Here is a 15,819-nt window from a genome sequence, read left to right on the forward strand (position 1 = left end):
CGGCTGGCGGAGCTCACTCAAAGAGCGGCCATCTCGCAACTCCGCAGGCCACGCCCCCATAGTTGAACTAAACACTTAACATATAAAAGGTATATTTGTTTATTATGTAGAAAAAATTACTAAGGTATGGCCAGAATTAAATTAAGTATTTTATTCAAAAATTAGAATAGTTAATTCTTACATTTAATAAAAATACTTAACATTTTGTAATAAACTAAAAGAAGGTGTTTTATACACACACAGTTACACACGTGTGTAGACCATTGTAGACCATTGCAACAATTTATATTTTTTTTAAAGTTGATATGAGTTAATTTAACATTATTTTCTATGGGCTGTTATGTCCAGTCCTTGCTGCCATTATTGTCTATAGGAAGGTGTAGTGGTAATTCCAGCTCTACATTTGACTATTTTGGGTCCTTTTTAGCTATAGTAACAATAGAAGTGCAGTTTGCAACGCCTTTGATTTGCTGTCTATGGTGGAAGATTTATTTTGGACTACTAGATGTCATTAAACAAGGTCCCTTTTTTCAGGCAGCTGGTTGGCTTTTGAACATATTGGCTCAGGGTTTTTTTGGGGGGCTGTTTAAGCAGAAATTTGTAAGGTGTGAATTCTGGAGGAAGAGTCATCAGTCAGAATTAAAATGAACTTACCTTTGGATCTTTCTGATGGATACTTTTATCTTCCTTCATAGTCGTCGCAGCTGTCCTACTCCCCTTTCTGAGGAGTGAGTTTACTTTTTTCCTTAAAAGGATCCAAGTTAACTTTCTGTTCTGGTGCGTGCCTGTAAATTTCACCATGTCGGTCTTGTTCTCTTACTTCAAAGGGTGTGAAAAAAAGGATTGGGAGTGATATCAAATCCCATAGTTGCACCTTACCTGGCTTTATGCCGCCATGTCTGGAAAGCGATTTAGTCCTGCGGCTGAAGTCTCTGAACACCACCTTTCAGTTCAAGGGACTTATTTCAAGAGTTTTGGATCCATTCTGGCACCTGCAAGGTATCTGTGGAACAATAGATTATCTACCTGAAAGATTGTTACCCTGTCTTGCTTAGAACCATATATGGTTTTCATAAACCTAGGCACTTTTTTTACTCTTCCTCCTTTTTTTCTACATACCTTTTGGATTTTCATATCAACCAGAGTGACCTAGAAAGAAAATTTTGTAATAATTTTTGTGAGGAGTGTTTTCAGGTTTTTATCTAATGTCCACAATGGATTTCTGATCTTTTGTAACTGGTTGTTACTTATGGTAGTTTTACACTGGTGAATAAGGTATAGAGGCTTCCTATAGCTCACCAGGTTGTTTGTTGCCTTCTGGAATACTATTCAAAGTCCCTTCAAGGCATATTTCACATCCTGTTAGGGACAGTGCATCATTGGTTCTCTTCTGTGTCTCCACCCTTAGAATATCATCCTCAGTGCTTACACATTGGCTACTCGCTGTGTTTTCTGTAAACATTGTACATTGAATGAGCTTTTGAATTGGCGGCTCAATTTGTCGCACTTAAGTACCTGTTTAGTTAAATGCGTCTGTTTGATGTTCATGCTGCCTACCTGTCAGGCCAGGATTCAATTGCTAAGAATGTAGAGCAAGGGGGATGAGACATTGGAGTCATTAAATGTTTGCATTCCTGTTCTAGGCAGACCCTCTTTCATTTAGCCCATCTGCCATCTCTCTTCCTGTTCATATAGGTCTGTGGTAAAGACAAAACAGGCATCATTGGAAACTGGATGCTGTTCTTTGGAGTGAAGAGTGGAGAAAGAGTGGCTGTGCTTTATCTGGTGTTCAAACCCATTTATTTATGTGCTCATTCACCGGTAGGGATGTCCTTTTAGCTTAGGATGGAAGAGTACTGTTATCATTGTGCTTAATAACTTGTGACTATTTGTTGCTCTAATGTGTTTCCTCCTTCCAATGTCTTGTTGGCAGAAGACTCCCCTGAACTAGGAGCTGAAGAATCTGCTGCAGGCATTCTAATAAAGCTGTTCTGCGTACATACCAAGTAAGTTGCTAGACACACATGGGCTGGGTGTCTTCCTTTTCCTGAGTTAATTTGATATTGAATGGATTATTTAAGGGTTTCCAGAACGTATCAAAGTTTTGTGATCTAATATTTGGTATGCCCATGCCAATCTCTAGAACCATGCATCAGAAGAATATCATGCATTAATTAGATTGTACCGAAGATTACATCTGCTTAAAAAAAAATTATAATAGAGATATTGGGTTTGAACAAGTTTCAAGGGTCTTATGTCCCCCTGTTAGAGTTGTAACCAAATGCTCCATTCCATTGCTCGTTGTTGCAGTACTATTTCACGTGTAATCTTCACTATAATATTGCAAATGTGCTATTCTTATTTGGACTTTGGTTTGCTGGAGGTTTCTTGGCTTGAAGGGCCTGAATCATTAAGATTTAGCGTGTTACACTCCGTAATCACACATGTGCCGCTCCACCGGCATGCAGCAGAGAAGGACTCTTCATATAGCTTTTATCAGTCTGTGGAGCAATCCAGACCCATACATCAAAACAATTATATACATGTTTGCTGGAAAGAGGACTGTTATGTGATGTGGTTGTGAGATCTTGCGTTGTAATAATGTCACAATCTTTATCAGGTCCTGTTAGGTTCATTTGAAAAACCTTAGCTCGGGCCTGGTTAGCTGTGGCACAGAGCTTAAGCAAAGGAATACGTGTAAATCATTTAGAAGTATGAAAACAGTTACTAAGAAGGAAACATGACAGAGTTAACAATCTGACACCAATTTATGAAAATAGAAGATATCTTTATCCACATCGTCAAAAATCTATCGAAGTGAACTGGAGATATGATTTTTCAAAGTAAAGTGAAATATGTTGTAACTTTATTCTTCTTAGATACAAAAATAAATCTTTGCAAGCAGTTGTAGCCAACGGGCTAAAACCCCAATCTGATAGAGACTACAAGCCGCAGATTCCTTAACGTAGAATTATCCCCAGGCGTGAGACTGGACCCGGAAAACTTTCTTTGCCCCAGCATCTCTGTGTGCCGGGGGGCGGTACAACGCGACCCCGCCCGGACGTCCGTGGGCGTGACGTCAGCGAGGTCACATAAGCTCCACCCTGGCATGCTGACATCAGTTTCCTTCTTTTCCGCATGCAACGCGGATCCGTATCGTGTCCCTGCCTGTTTTCAGGCCTTCTCTTTTCACGCTTCGCGTGGTGGGAAAGTGTCCAAATGCCTTCGGGCTTTAAGGCGTGCAAGTCTTGCGCGCGTCAGATGTTGGTGACGGACTCTCATCCGATTTGCATGTGGTGTTTGGGCGAGCATCATGATTCCACGTACTGCGACGCTTGCCAGCATCTGAAGCCTAAGTCCTGGCGGGAGCGCCGGATGAAGCTCCTTTTGGCTCGGTTGTCCAGGTCGGTGTCATCTCAGTGTTCGTCCCCCGCAGAAGGGTCCACGAATCGCCGCTTTCGACATTGCCCGTCACCGAGGCCCCTAGGGCGTTGTTCGCTCATCTGTAAGTCATACAGCTTGTCCCCGAGGCCTGGTCCCCGCTCTGCGGAGGGCGCGGGCTCTCCGCGGGACATGTGGCCTCATTCGTCACCACCCTACCCGTCGTTTCCCAACGCCGGGGCGACTAGGGCCTAAATGGAGGCCTATGCTGCGGCTCTGCAGGCTTCCTTGGCCCTCCCTCCTCCTGGGACGCCCCCGGATCCCTTGCCACGTGCGGGGCCTTCCGCAGCGTCGCCCGCGGCTCTGGCGCCGATGAGTTCGGCCTCAGGTGTTGGAGGTGTGGTGTCGTCGGGGTGCGGCCCTGCAAGGTTCCCCTCTTCGGCCCATGGCGCCTCTGCCTCGCTGCAAACCCCCGAGGGGGTCCTTGTGGTGTCGCAGGAGGACTCAGTGTTCGTCCCCGGGTTCCCCTTGGTCTTCTGGACAGGCGGCGGCCTTGCCTGGAACCGAGCCGACACCGCTCAGGCGCCGACGGCTGTCGGCGCCACTGGTGCTGGCTAGGGGCCGGGGCGCGTCCCCGGGTCCTTCTCGTTTCTCCATGCAGGCGGCTGCTTTGTCAGAGGTCGAGTCAGCGCCTTTTTGGCGCCGTTCTTTCGCCGCACCAGAGCCGGCCCGCCCCATTCTCCTGGGGTGCAAGTGGTGGTGGTCATCTCGGCATCCCCTCTGGCGCCGCTCGACGACACGCCGACGTCTGTGGCGGACTCCACAGCGGCGGGCCGGCGTCAGTTCGTCGAATCGTCTCCGGAGGTTCGTCAGCTTTTTGTTTCTTCTTCCCCGGAGACGGGACGCCGTGTCGTGGCTTTTTCCCTGGCGTTTCCCAGAAGGGCTCTTCGGACGCGCCGTCCGCGCAGCCTCAGCCTTCACCTGAGGCGCCTCAGGTACCCCACTCATCTGTCCATCTTCCGCCGTTCCGGGGCTGGCGATTTCTTCCTCCAGCTGGATCCGAGGATGGCAGGCTTAGTTTACAGCGGTCGCCCATGGAGGAATTGATCCCCCCCCCCGACGCCCTACGGAGGCGTGTGCGGCCTTTGCCCGGGCCCTTCCCACGACTGCTGGCATTTTGCACATGGGCGATCCTGCGGACCTTTTGCCTTTTGCTTGTGTGTTTTTTGATTGGCTGATTGTCAAGCCGTCTGTGGTTCTATCTGCAGGTCCTTTATGTTCTGTCCTCTGCTGTTACCATGTTTCTTGGGATGTATCATACCCTAACCTTATGTTCTGGTCCTCTGCTGCGGGTTTTTCCCTAAGAGGTGTTCCCATGTTTTAGTTGGACGTATCATACCCTATGTGGGGTGCTTGTAGCTATTGCATAGCTCTGTCCTGCGCTGGGGAGGTATGGTTGCCCCTTTTTCGGCTTCCCTACCTTTCTTGGCTTCACTGTATTCCGCTGGTGCGGTCTCTTGTGTCTTGTCCAGGCGCAGCTTGCGCTGCTCCGGGTTCCGTCGGTCGGTGTTCACTACATCGCTTGCCAGCTTGCCAGCTTGCCATGCTGTCTATGGTGTCGTGTTGTTTCGTTCTCGCCTTCCTGTCCGGCGTTTCGGCCTGGTCTACTGCCTGGTGTTCCAGGGGGCTGGGTTTCTCCTGGCTTTCCTGTGTTCTGGTTGGCAGCTTGGTCTGTCTCCCGTGTCTTCCCCTTTTTTTCTTATGGCTGGTTCCATTTCTCTTTGTGGGTCGGTGTGTGTCTATTGCACGGTCCTCCCTTGAGGCTTGTTCTGCATTTTCCTGGCCTCTGCCCTCGGCCTGCGCCTGGTTTGTTCTGGGTGTGCTGCTCCATGGTGCTGTCCGCTGCCGGCTGTGCACGACTGCTTGTGCAGGCCCACTGCCGTGGCACTTGTTGTGCTACCTTGTGCCCCTGCCTCTTGTTCTGCTGGGGCTTTGCGCACCTGCTCCTTTCTTCCTAGGCCTGCGTTCCTTGGTTGCGGAGCCGTTCCTGCTTTGCCTGCTTCCTTGCGGCTGCTGCCTGTTCCGCTGTTTTCTGTCACTGTGTGGGTTTTCCTGCAGCGGGCCCTGCCTCCGGTCCTGCCTCTTCTCCCTGGAGTTGGGGTCGTTCTTTCCTCCTGGGTGCTCTTCTGCGGCTGTCTTTTCCTATGGGGGTTTGTGGCCGTTGTACCTTGAATGGGCTTGGGGGTCTCCTAGTCTTCCCTTCACCTTGTTCTTGCTTACTTCTGCTTGGTGGGGGCTGGGCCGCTCTTCTTGTCCTCGTGACACGTCCCCTTCTGGGTCCCTGTGTTCCCTCCTACTGGGGAGGTTCTCTCGCAGGCTCTCCTCCCCTCTGGGTATGGCTAGGGTATCTATTCTACGTTAAGGAATCTGCGGCTAGTAGTCTCTGTCAGATGTACAAGTTACTTACCTTCGGTAACGATGTATCTGGTAGAGACGATTCTAGCCGCAGATTCCTTCACGGCCCTCCCTTCCTCCCTGTTCTGCGAGGACCTTCAGTTGGTTTTCGGCACTCGCCTCCCTCCGGGTGGCTTGTCTTCTGTGGGTGTCCGCCTCGCATTCTTCCAGGCAGGATGCTCGTTCTACTTGACTATTCAACCCCTTCCTTTATGATACATGGTCCGGTGGTTCCTGTGTGCTTCTGCATCCCTCCACCCTGTTTTTTTCTCTGGTGTCGGGGCCGCCTTTTCCTCTTTTCCTTTTTGCTTGTGTAGGGTTTCTGATTTCCTTGCAGTCCATTACGTTGGGGGTTGTTTTGCCTATACTTCGGCCTTTTAGACCCTTTCAGGGGATACGGCCCTCCTTGATGGTGTTGTCTATGGGTGAATTGCTGTTATTCTTCTGTTCCGGGCTTGTTGCCCTTCGCTATTGTGCATTGTGCTTGTGCTCTCTTTCTCGCTCTCTCTCATGCTTTCTGCCTCCTGGGAGGCTGGCGATTTGGCTGGCGAGGGTGTTCCTCAGAGTGGTGCTCTGCTCTCTCGCTGCTATGGCTTTTGCCACTATGGCTGATTGTACCTTCGTGCTTGGCACTTTTCCAACTGGTGCTGTTTCTCACCTTTCGTTTCTCTCTTTTCTATTTCACTAATTTTTCGCAAACTGTTCCTGTACTCTCCACAGTTTTGTTTGTGATGGCTCCGCGTTGTGGCGTGGAAAAGTTCTCCGAAGAAAACTGATGTCAGCGTGCCAGGGTGGTGCTTATGTGACCTTGCTGACGTCACGCCCGCGGACGACGTCAGGGAGGGGTCGTGTGGTACTGCCCCCCGGCGCGCAGAGATGCTGGGGCAAAGAAAGTTTTCCGGGGCAAAGGAAGTTTTCCGGGTCCAGTCTCACGCCTGGGGATAATTCTACGTTAAGGAATCTGCGGCTAGAATCGTCTCTACCAGATACATCGTTACCGAAGGTAAGTAACTTGTACGTTAGGATCTTCTTTGATTAGCCACACCAGCTGGGGCCAGTCACAAAGACCACTCAGGTCCAGGGGAACCGTTTACCTGTTGTAGTTAGCCGTCTAAAGGTCCTTAGGGTACTCTTCAGTCCAGCCTAGAAATAGTCCTGATGCTGGGGATGAAGTATGTTGAAATGAAGAGATGCAATGAGCTTTCCTGGGGCCACCCTGGGCTCCCATGAACTTCATGTGTTGTCTCCAACTTCAGGACTCGATGTTCACTTTGCAGCAGGCAAGCCCAATGCAGGTTCAGTTGCCAATAGTCAACTGGTCTCCCTGTTACAGCAGTCTCCAGTGTTTGCAGATAGATTAAGTTCTTTTTTTTTGCAGGGCAACCAAACCCCACTTCGACAACGGGCACGTGTCCCACAAACATGGAATCACCTCAGGCAGGTCAGGAGTCTGTCTCCCAGCAGGCATTTCAGCACCCGGTGGCGGGCAGATGATCCTGGGCAGATTAGCTCTCAAAAGTTCAGGATTTCTTCAGCTTTTGTGGTCCTGCAGATGCAACAGAGAGTCAGCCAATTGACTCTTGGAGTCATTCCGTTTGTTCTAGCACATGTCTTAGCTTTCTCCACAAGTGGATGCTGCAGGCTCAGTCCTCTCCTGCTTGGTACTCTGGTTCAACATGTGTAGTCGTCTTTAGTGCAGCCTCTCCTTGCTGGGTTCAGAGGAGAGCAGATCAGTCCTTCTTTGATATTCTTTCCAGCCCTGTAGTGATCTGAGGTCTGGGTGCCAATTTTATGCCAGTTACGAGCTTGTCCGAGGAGGCATCTAACTAGCCAATAAGCTGCTAGTTCCTTCAGATTACGCCGCCCACTTGGTGACAACTTCCTGGCATGTGTTGCATCTAGCTGTGCCATAGTGCATTATTCTGCCCACTCACAACATGACTCGCATTTACCCTTCAAAGACTACTTCCACTTTGAAATTCACCATCTGGGATCACACCCTCTCTCGCCATCCTGCCAGGAGGAGGCCACACCTCTTCTCTCAGCAGATCATTTGTGCCTCTTCCTGAGAGTTGTTCATGCTTCTCCATAGAAGGGTAGCAGGCTGTCTCAGGGACACCAGCTATTTGCAACAGAAAACGGCTATTAGAACATTTGGTGAAAGAAGTGCCACTTCTAAATTTGCCTTTTCCAAAAAAGTTACATGAATTCTGACTTGAGCAACAAGTCTGGTTTAATGTGGCTATTTTGATAGTCATGTTCAGAAGTTAGCATTGCTGATTTGTTAGTCCATTGGGACTACTAGTCTTGCCACAGTAAAAGTGATGATGTGGGGTTTTACTGTCAGGACATGTAAAACAGTAGTGCACGTCATTATTTTTAATATAACGTACCCTGCCTTTAGGGCTCTTGTGGCCTACCCTAGGGGTGACTTATAAATTCTAAAAAGGAAGGTATGAACCTTGCCATTGGTTGAGATGGCACAGGCAAGTCAGAAGTTTAAATACTCCTCTACCAGTCTGCAATGGCAGCCTGGGAGTTATGCTATACTCTGTCACTCTATACTCTGTCAAGGCTCTACGTACATATAATACCAAATACTAGGTACATATAAGTAAGTTAACTTAGGTCAATTGGGGCTCAATCATTTGCACATGTACTTTGTAATTGTTAGAGGAATGATACTAGGGCCTGGTTAGCCGGGCCCAGTGCACCTCTGAGTCAAAAACCTGCAGCATCAGTCCAAAAGTTTGGGTGTTATCAAAAAGAGGCATTTCCTAACGAAAATCTTCCCAACCATTTGATCAGGTTAGTCCCACAGGTGTAGTCCTCTTTCGTAAAGCCCATCACATGCACCATTTAGTCCTACAGATGAATATTGCTGCCTTCTTTGTGCAAAGCCCCTTAGCTTTGCTCTACCAAAGGAGGAAATGTCAGTCCCAGAGCAATGCTAATGAGACAATTTTTCCTTGAGGTCAAATGTTTCAACATGTAATTTTTGTAGGTCACACTGTTGATAGACTATCCCAACCAGCCTGTGTAAAAGCCGTGTAGGCCATCATTTTCTTTTGCCCTATGAACATCATTTGGCTGACTGCATAGGTGGACTAAATGTTCAGCATTCCACCAGTCTTCTTATTTTCTTCATTCAACACCATAGGTTATTAAAAATTTGAAGAATACTATCTCACAGAATTTGTGGACCTTCAACATGTTTTGAACTCTTTTTTTTTTTATTGCTTCTTTTTTACTGTTACTTTATTTTGTGTTTTTCCACAATAGTTTTTTAAATAATGTTTTCGGTCAAGCTATTTTGACGTATTTCCAGTATTATTTTTCTGCTTTTCACATTTTACCTTGGTTGTCTTGACCCTTTATAAGTTTTGTGAAAAATAATTGATTGCAGCAATGATCAATACATGCACTGCCTGCATTTGGATCTGTTAGTAAGTATGACGCCAATTCGCTTAGTTCAATGATGGCTTCCACTTTAGTGGAAAGAAATGCCAGAGGATTTAACGTGTGTCAAGTGGATTTGAGATGCCCTCTTGTTACATACATTTGAAATTAAGTCTTATATTTGAAATGTGCACAAGCTAATTGTAAATGAGGATGACATTTTGATACAAATTCTGCACCTTTATTCCTGTCTCTTGATTTTGAATAATTTCAATCTGTTGCCTTTATTCAAGCAAGGAATCGGAGACTGAAAGAAAAGATTGGGCCCATCTCATATTTTTTATAAATTCTTATGAAAAAAACTCTCTCCAACAAGCCAACCCCAGGGATGCCTTTAAGACAGTAAGCAGGGGTAAGGCAATTAGATTAAAAAAACAACACTTGTGGTGTAATGTAAGAAAAACTAGAGGCTGATTTAAGAATAAAAGAACAGCAATATCAGGAAGCGAAACGCCCTCTCTCTACCGAGAAATGATAAAAAGAAGCCAAGTAGATTTACTTCTAGCTGAAAAGTCTGAAAATCCCTCTTGCGTCTCAAAAATGATGTGAAAAAGCCAACAGAGCTGACAAGCCTCTAGTGTCACTGGAATACCTAATTTCAGATACCATGATAGGTTTTTAACTGCACAGAGACTGAGAAAAGCTAAACATACTTAGAATGTTATCTGATGCCAACACCCACTCCACCAAGCAATGGCTGACTTCTTGACACCCATACAATAGTTCACTTTACTGCAGGATGCGAAACTCAACCCGTAGATGGAAAAATCACATGTGAAAAAGTACAGAGAGTTATTAAAAATCTACTGCCCCGCAAAGCACTGGGCCCGATGGCCTAACTAGTGGATTCTATAAATGCTTCACCTCATTATTGGACCCGCCATCCCCCCCCCCATTGACCAAGCTGTTTATCACCTTGCAGGACACTGGGTATGTGATGGAATCTATGGGTGAAGCTGGCATGACTTTGATCCACAAACAAGGCAAGGCTAAAGAACAATGTACTACCAGCAGACTAATCTCACTTCTCAAATCTAAAGATTTGCATGAAAGCCTTTGTGAACAGCATGGAAAAGTGTATGTCCTTTTAATTAAATCAGGATTGGTCAGGGTTCTTAGGAAATCGTCAGACTTCTAATAGTATATGCATGGTTCTGTTTTTGATTGAAAAAGCCAGTAGACACTCTATACCAATGTTAATACTGACCATCATGGAAAATGGATTTGATTGAGTGGGCCTTTCTCCAGCAGGTAATTGATAAGATGGGGTTTGAATCTTACATGCAAAAATACATATGGGATAGCTACAACTGAATAGCAGAATCCTGGTTAACAGATGTAAGCCAGAGAGCTTAAGGCTCTTCCCTGGGATGAGGATGAGGATGGGTTCTGCACGTAGTACACAACTCTTCTCAAATGACATAATATCGCTTCTAGTTGACCCATATGCTCTATATAAGCTGCTATTCCCCTTTTATATTACTATGGAAGATTATTGGGATTTGCCCTAGTTTTAGATGTGTCGCAATTTGCCACATAGAGAGTGGCAAACATTTAGTTTGAGGCATATGAGCTGCAGATTACACACTGTGCATAGATCGCCATCTGGTGTTGGGCCCGGATGTTGCAGTTGTTTTTCTCTTGGAAAGTCTTTGGAAGTCACAAGGTATGTGATTCCTCCTTTGGATCATATTGCGCATGGGCTTCGGCTCCATCCTCAGATTGTTTTTTACCGCCATCGGGCTCGGATGTGTGCTTCGCGATCCGGTTCCGAACCGTTCCAGTTACAGTTTTTCTCATCGGCGCGCAATCCTTCCCTTCTGCGGTATTGTTCTCGATCGCGATCTCCCCACTCGACGCGACTCATCAAGAAACTTCAATTCCAGGCGTCGACGCAGTCCTTCGGGCCTACCTCAGCTCCGGTCCTGGCTCATGGAAAGGACTCCATTTAAGAAGTATCCTCGATGTGGGTCCAAATTTCCCCACGCCGATCTCCATGAGGTGTGCAACCTCTGCCTCTCTCCAGAACACGAGGCTCGAGACTGTCCGGCGTGCAAATCCTTCCGGTCCAAAAAGACTATTCGAGACCGAAGAGCCAGAAGAACCATGGCACACGCGTCGACTGCAATCCCCGACGACATCTTCGGAGAAGGCGTTGATGTTCCCGAAGAACAGCACACCGAAGAGGGCCTCGTCCGCGCCTCCGAAGCCGACGACTCAGATGTCGAGGACATCCCTCCGGCACAGAGGGGCGTGATTACTACTATCGATCCCCACTATCGATCCCCACCCCCCCACCCTGGACGGCATCGAAAAAGGCTTCGGTCACGCCTTCGCCCTCGGGCCTAGGCACGACCAAAGACACTGCTTCCCATACCTCGCTTTCGGGCCCGGTTAAGAAGCCCATCAATCCTTCTGGCAGCTCGGGCTCGAGCCAGCCTGTCGTCGGTGCCGAAAAACACTCTGCACCGAAAAAGAAAATGGCTTCCTCCGCGCCGACTTCCACACCGAAACACTCGGTGCCGAAGACACCCACTAGCTCCTCGGTATCGACGCCATCTTCGGAACCGAGCAGGAATGCCAAACCCATCGACACCCACACCTCGAAGCCGAAAGCCATCTCGGAACCGAGGAAACTAACGGACATGTCTAAACCACACAGTTCAAAACAACGAACTGATGATTCCAAGACTAAAAAATCACTGGCTCCGACCCCTTCGGCTCCGATGGATTGACACTCCCAGAGGAACTGTTTCGGCCCGATCCACTCCAAAAAACTCTTACTAAAGACCCTAAAACTGGACATTTGATGATCAGCATCAAAAAGGCCGCTGGACAAGCCTTCCCCGACTCCACCTCCAAAGAAAAGGGACTGTGGTACCTCCCCTTTGAGACTACCCTCACCCCCTCCTCCACCCCCTCCTCCACCCCCTCCTCCACCCCCTCCTCCACCCCCTCCTCCTCCTCCACCTCCACCTCCTCCTCCACCTCCTCCGCCTCCCCTACCTCATCATTCCCCCACACCCTCTCCTGATGAGGATGATGACGATGTCTATGAAGACATAGGGGAGGGGCCCCATGACCAACCCTCTGGAGACCCTTCTCCTAAAGGCTCCCCAGACCCATGGGACGACTACAACAATCCAGACATCCCTAACGTCCCGCAGGACGACATTTACCCTTCAAGACTGTCCCCCCCAGAAGACACTATAGGGTTTAACCAGCTGCTACATAGGGCTGCACACTACCACGGAGTTGATCTCCATACAGACCCCGTGGAGGAGGACTTCCTCTTAGACACTTTTGATACCACCCACAGGGCCACTTCCATTCTGCCCATGCTTAAAGGTGTTATCAAACACGCGCCAGAGGTCTTTAAAGACCCGGTCAGAGCCAGGGTCATCAACCCCCGTATCGAAAAGAAATATAAGGCCGCCCCTACAGACCCCACCTACATCAGAGGGCCCGCACCACTAGACTCCCTCGTAGTCTCCACTGCAAGGAAACGTGTAAACTCCCAGGCATCAGGCGAGGCACCACCACCTGATAAAGAGTCTAAACTCCTAGATGCCTCTGGCAAGCGAACAGCATCTCAGGTGGCCAACATATGGCGCATTGCGAATACACAAGCGCTTTTAGCACGATACGACAGGGCGCATTATGATGAGCTAGAAGCAATCATGCAGCACCTCCCTGACAAGTACAACGAGCTAATCCAGGAGGGAAAAACCATCACTAACCTCTCCATACGCTGTGCCCTCGATGTTGCCGACACCGCCTCTAGGGCAATTAACACCAGCGTCGTCCTCCGTAGGCATGCCTGGCTGCGCATTTCTGGTTTTAAACCAGAGGTACAGGCTTCCATCCTTTACCACCCCTTTGACCAAGAACATCTCTTTGGCCCAAACGTAGACGTAGCCCGTGAGAAGATGAAGAAAGACACCGATACGGCAAAATCTATGGGAGCCTTACAGTCACACCCTCCTAGACGCTCCTTTCGCCGTTCTTCCTTTCGGAGCACATTTAGAGGCTACTCCTCCGACAGCGCTTCTACGTCATATAAAGCCCCTACACAAGCAACCTTCACTAGGGGTTACCAGAGAGGTGGCTACAGGGGTAACAACAATAAAGGCAGAGGCAAAACTAATACCTCCCCCTCTGCCTCCACTTCTACCACAATGACTTCCCTTCACTCCCCCAGACCATCCCACTCCAGTCGGGGGCAGACTACAAAATTTCCTTCATGTCTGGGCTACTATCACCTCAGACAAATTGGTGACACAGATAATTCGGTCAGGCTATTGCCTCGAACTAAAATCAATCCCCCCAAACATTCCATCAAAACACCGCCCTCTGTCACAGGAACATTCGTCACTTCTCAAGCAGGAGGTAATCTCCCTCCTACAAAAGAGTGCGATAGAGCCAGTTCCTACCCAACAACAAAATATGGGAGATTACTCCCTATATTTCCTCATACCAAAAAGGGACGACACTCTAAGGCCCATCCTGGACCTCAGACCTCTAAATCATTATATACATTCAGACCATTTCCACATGGTCACACTTCAGTATGTACTTCCCCTGCTCTCCCAAAACAACTTCCTTGCCACACTAGACCTCAAGGACGCCTATTTCTACATTCCCGTTCACACAGCTCACAGAAAATATCTCAGATTTGTAGTGGACGGTCAACACTATCAATTCAAAGTGCTCCCATTCGGAGTCACCACAGCACCGCAAGTGTTTACCAAGTGCCTAGCGGTCGTGGCAGCACATCTGCGAAGACAACACATACACGTCTTCCCATACCTGGACGACTGGCTAATAAAAGCTAGCTCATACCACCAGTGTGTACAACACACTCACACAACTATACACCTACTTCACCAACTGGGCTTCACAGTAAACCACACGAAGTCCCATCTGCAACCGTCCCACATAATGCAATACCTAGGTGCCACGATAGACACCTCAAGAGCGCTAGCCTACCCCAGTCCTGCCAGGATAGCAAACATTCAGGCCCTACGCGCCAAATTTCAGCCAGAACACACTCTTACAGCTCGAGTGTTCATGCAACTCATAGGAATGATGGCCTCTTGCATATTCATAGTACCTCATGCAAGACTCCAGATGCGTCCTCTCCAAGAATGCTTAGCGCGCCAATGGAACGAGGCCGAAAGTCAACTGACAGATCTGGTGTTGGTAGACGGTCGTGCTCATCGCTCTCTGCAGTGGTGGACCACCAAAAACCTTTCCAAAGGGCGACCGTTCCTGGACCCTGTTCCTCAGATAGTACTGACAGCGGACGCATCGCTCTCCGGCTGGGGAGCTCACCTACTACATTACACCATGCAGGGCAGGTGGACACCTCAGCAAAAGTTGCTCCACATCAACTATCTGGAGCTACTAGCCATATTCTTAGCACTAAAGGTATTTCAGACACACATATCAGGCAAGGCCGACCTAGTCCTCACAGACAACATGACAGCCATGTACTATTTACTAAAACAAGGCGGCACACACTCTCTGCAGCTCTCTCAACTAGCACAGAGCATATGGAGATGGGCCATACCCCAAAAAATCTTCCTCCTAGCCCAACATGTCCCAGGAGTCCAGAACACTATAGCAGATCTGCTGAGCAGACAAACACAACAATTCCATGAATGGGAACTCCATCCACAAGTTCTTCACCCGTACTTTCAAATGTGGGGGCATCCACAGATAGACCTCTTCGCCACCCACGAAAACGCCAAATGCCCAAGCTTCACCGCCAGATATCCACACCCATTGTCCAGAGGCAATGCGATATGGATGAACTGGTCAGGCAGATTTGCGTACGCTTTCCCGCCTCTCCCTTAGTGGTGCGCAAACTACAACACTCCCTCACATCCTAGTAGCTCTAACGTGGGCCAGACAACCGTGGTACATCACACTGTTGAAACTATCTGTAGTACCGCACCAAAAGTTACAGCTCTCTCCAAGCCTCTTAACCCACAACCATGGAGAGATCAGACACCCGGACCCAGCTCAACTCAACCTTGCGATCTGGCTCCTGAAATCCTAGAATTCGGTTATCTGAATCTTCCTCCCGACTGTATGAATGTCATTAGAGAAGCTAGGCGACCTACCACTAGAGCTAGCTACGCAGCCAAGTGGAAACGTTTTGTGGTCTATTGCCACAACAATAACTTCGATCCCCTAGATGTGTCCATTCAACACATCATAGGCTATTTACTACACCTCCAAAGATGCAACCTAGCCTACACGTCTATTAGACTGCACCTTGCAGCCATAGCAGCTTACCTGCAAAACAGGCAACATCTATCACTCTTTCGAGTACCTGCCATAAAAGCCTTCATGGAAGGCCTCAAAAGAATAATTCCCCCCAGTGCCACCCTCACCTGTGTGGAACCTAAACATCGTTCTCACTAGACTAATGGGGCCACCCTTTGAACCTCTAGACAAATGTGAACTTCAATTCCTAACATGGAAAACTGCCTTTCTTGTAGCCATCACTTCCCTCAG

The 15,819-nt window shown here is 48.2% G+C and overlaps 1 protein-coding gene across 1 annotated transcript in view; it reads left to right on the top strand.

Annotated features, from left to right (window-relative positions):
* EDC4 (enhancer of mRNA decapping 4) overlaps positions 1-15,819 on the top strand; it is a 777,931-nt gene that overhangs the window by 233,595 nt on the left and 528,517 nt on the right. The window contains exon 13 of the mRNA XM_085639493.1: positions 1,934-2,006. Coding sequence (XP_085495619.1) covers positions 1,934-2,006 — 73 coding nt within the window. The remainder of the gene's footprint in view (positions 1-1,933; positions 2,007-15,819) is intronic.

The sequence above is a fragment of the Triturus cristatus genome, chromosome 12, assembly GCF_964204655.1.
Source record: "Triturus cristatus chromosome 12, aTriCri1.1, whole genome shotgun sequence".
Taxonomy (NCBI): domain Eukaryota; kingdom Metazoa; phylum Chordata; class Amphibia; order Caudata; family Salamandridae; genus Triturus; species Triturus cristatus.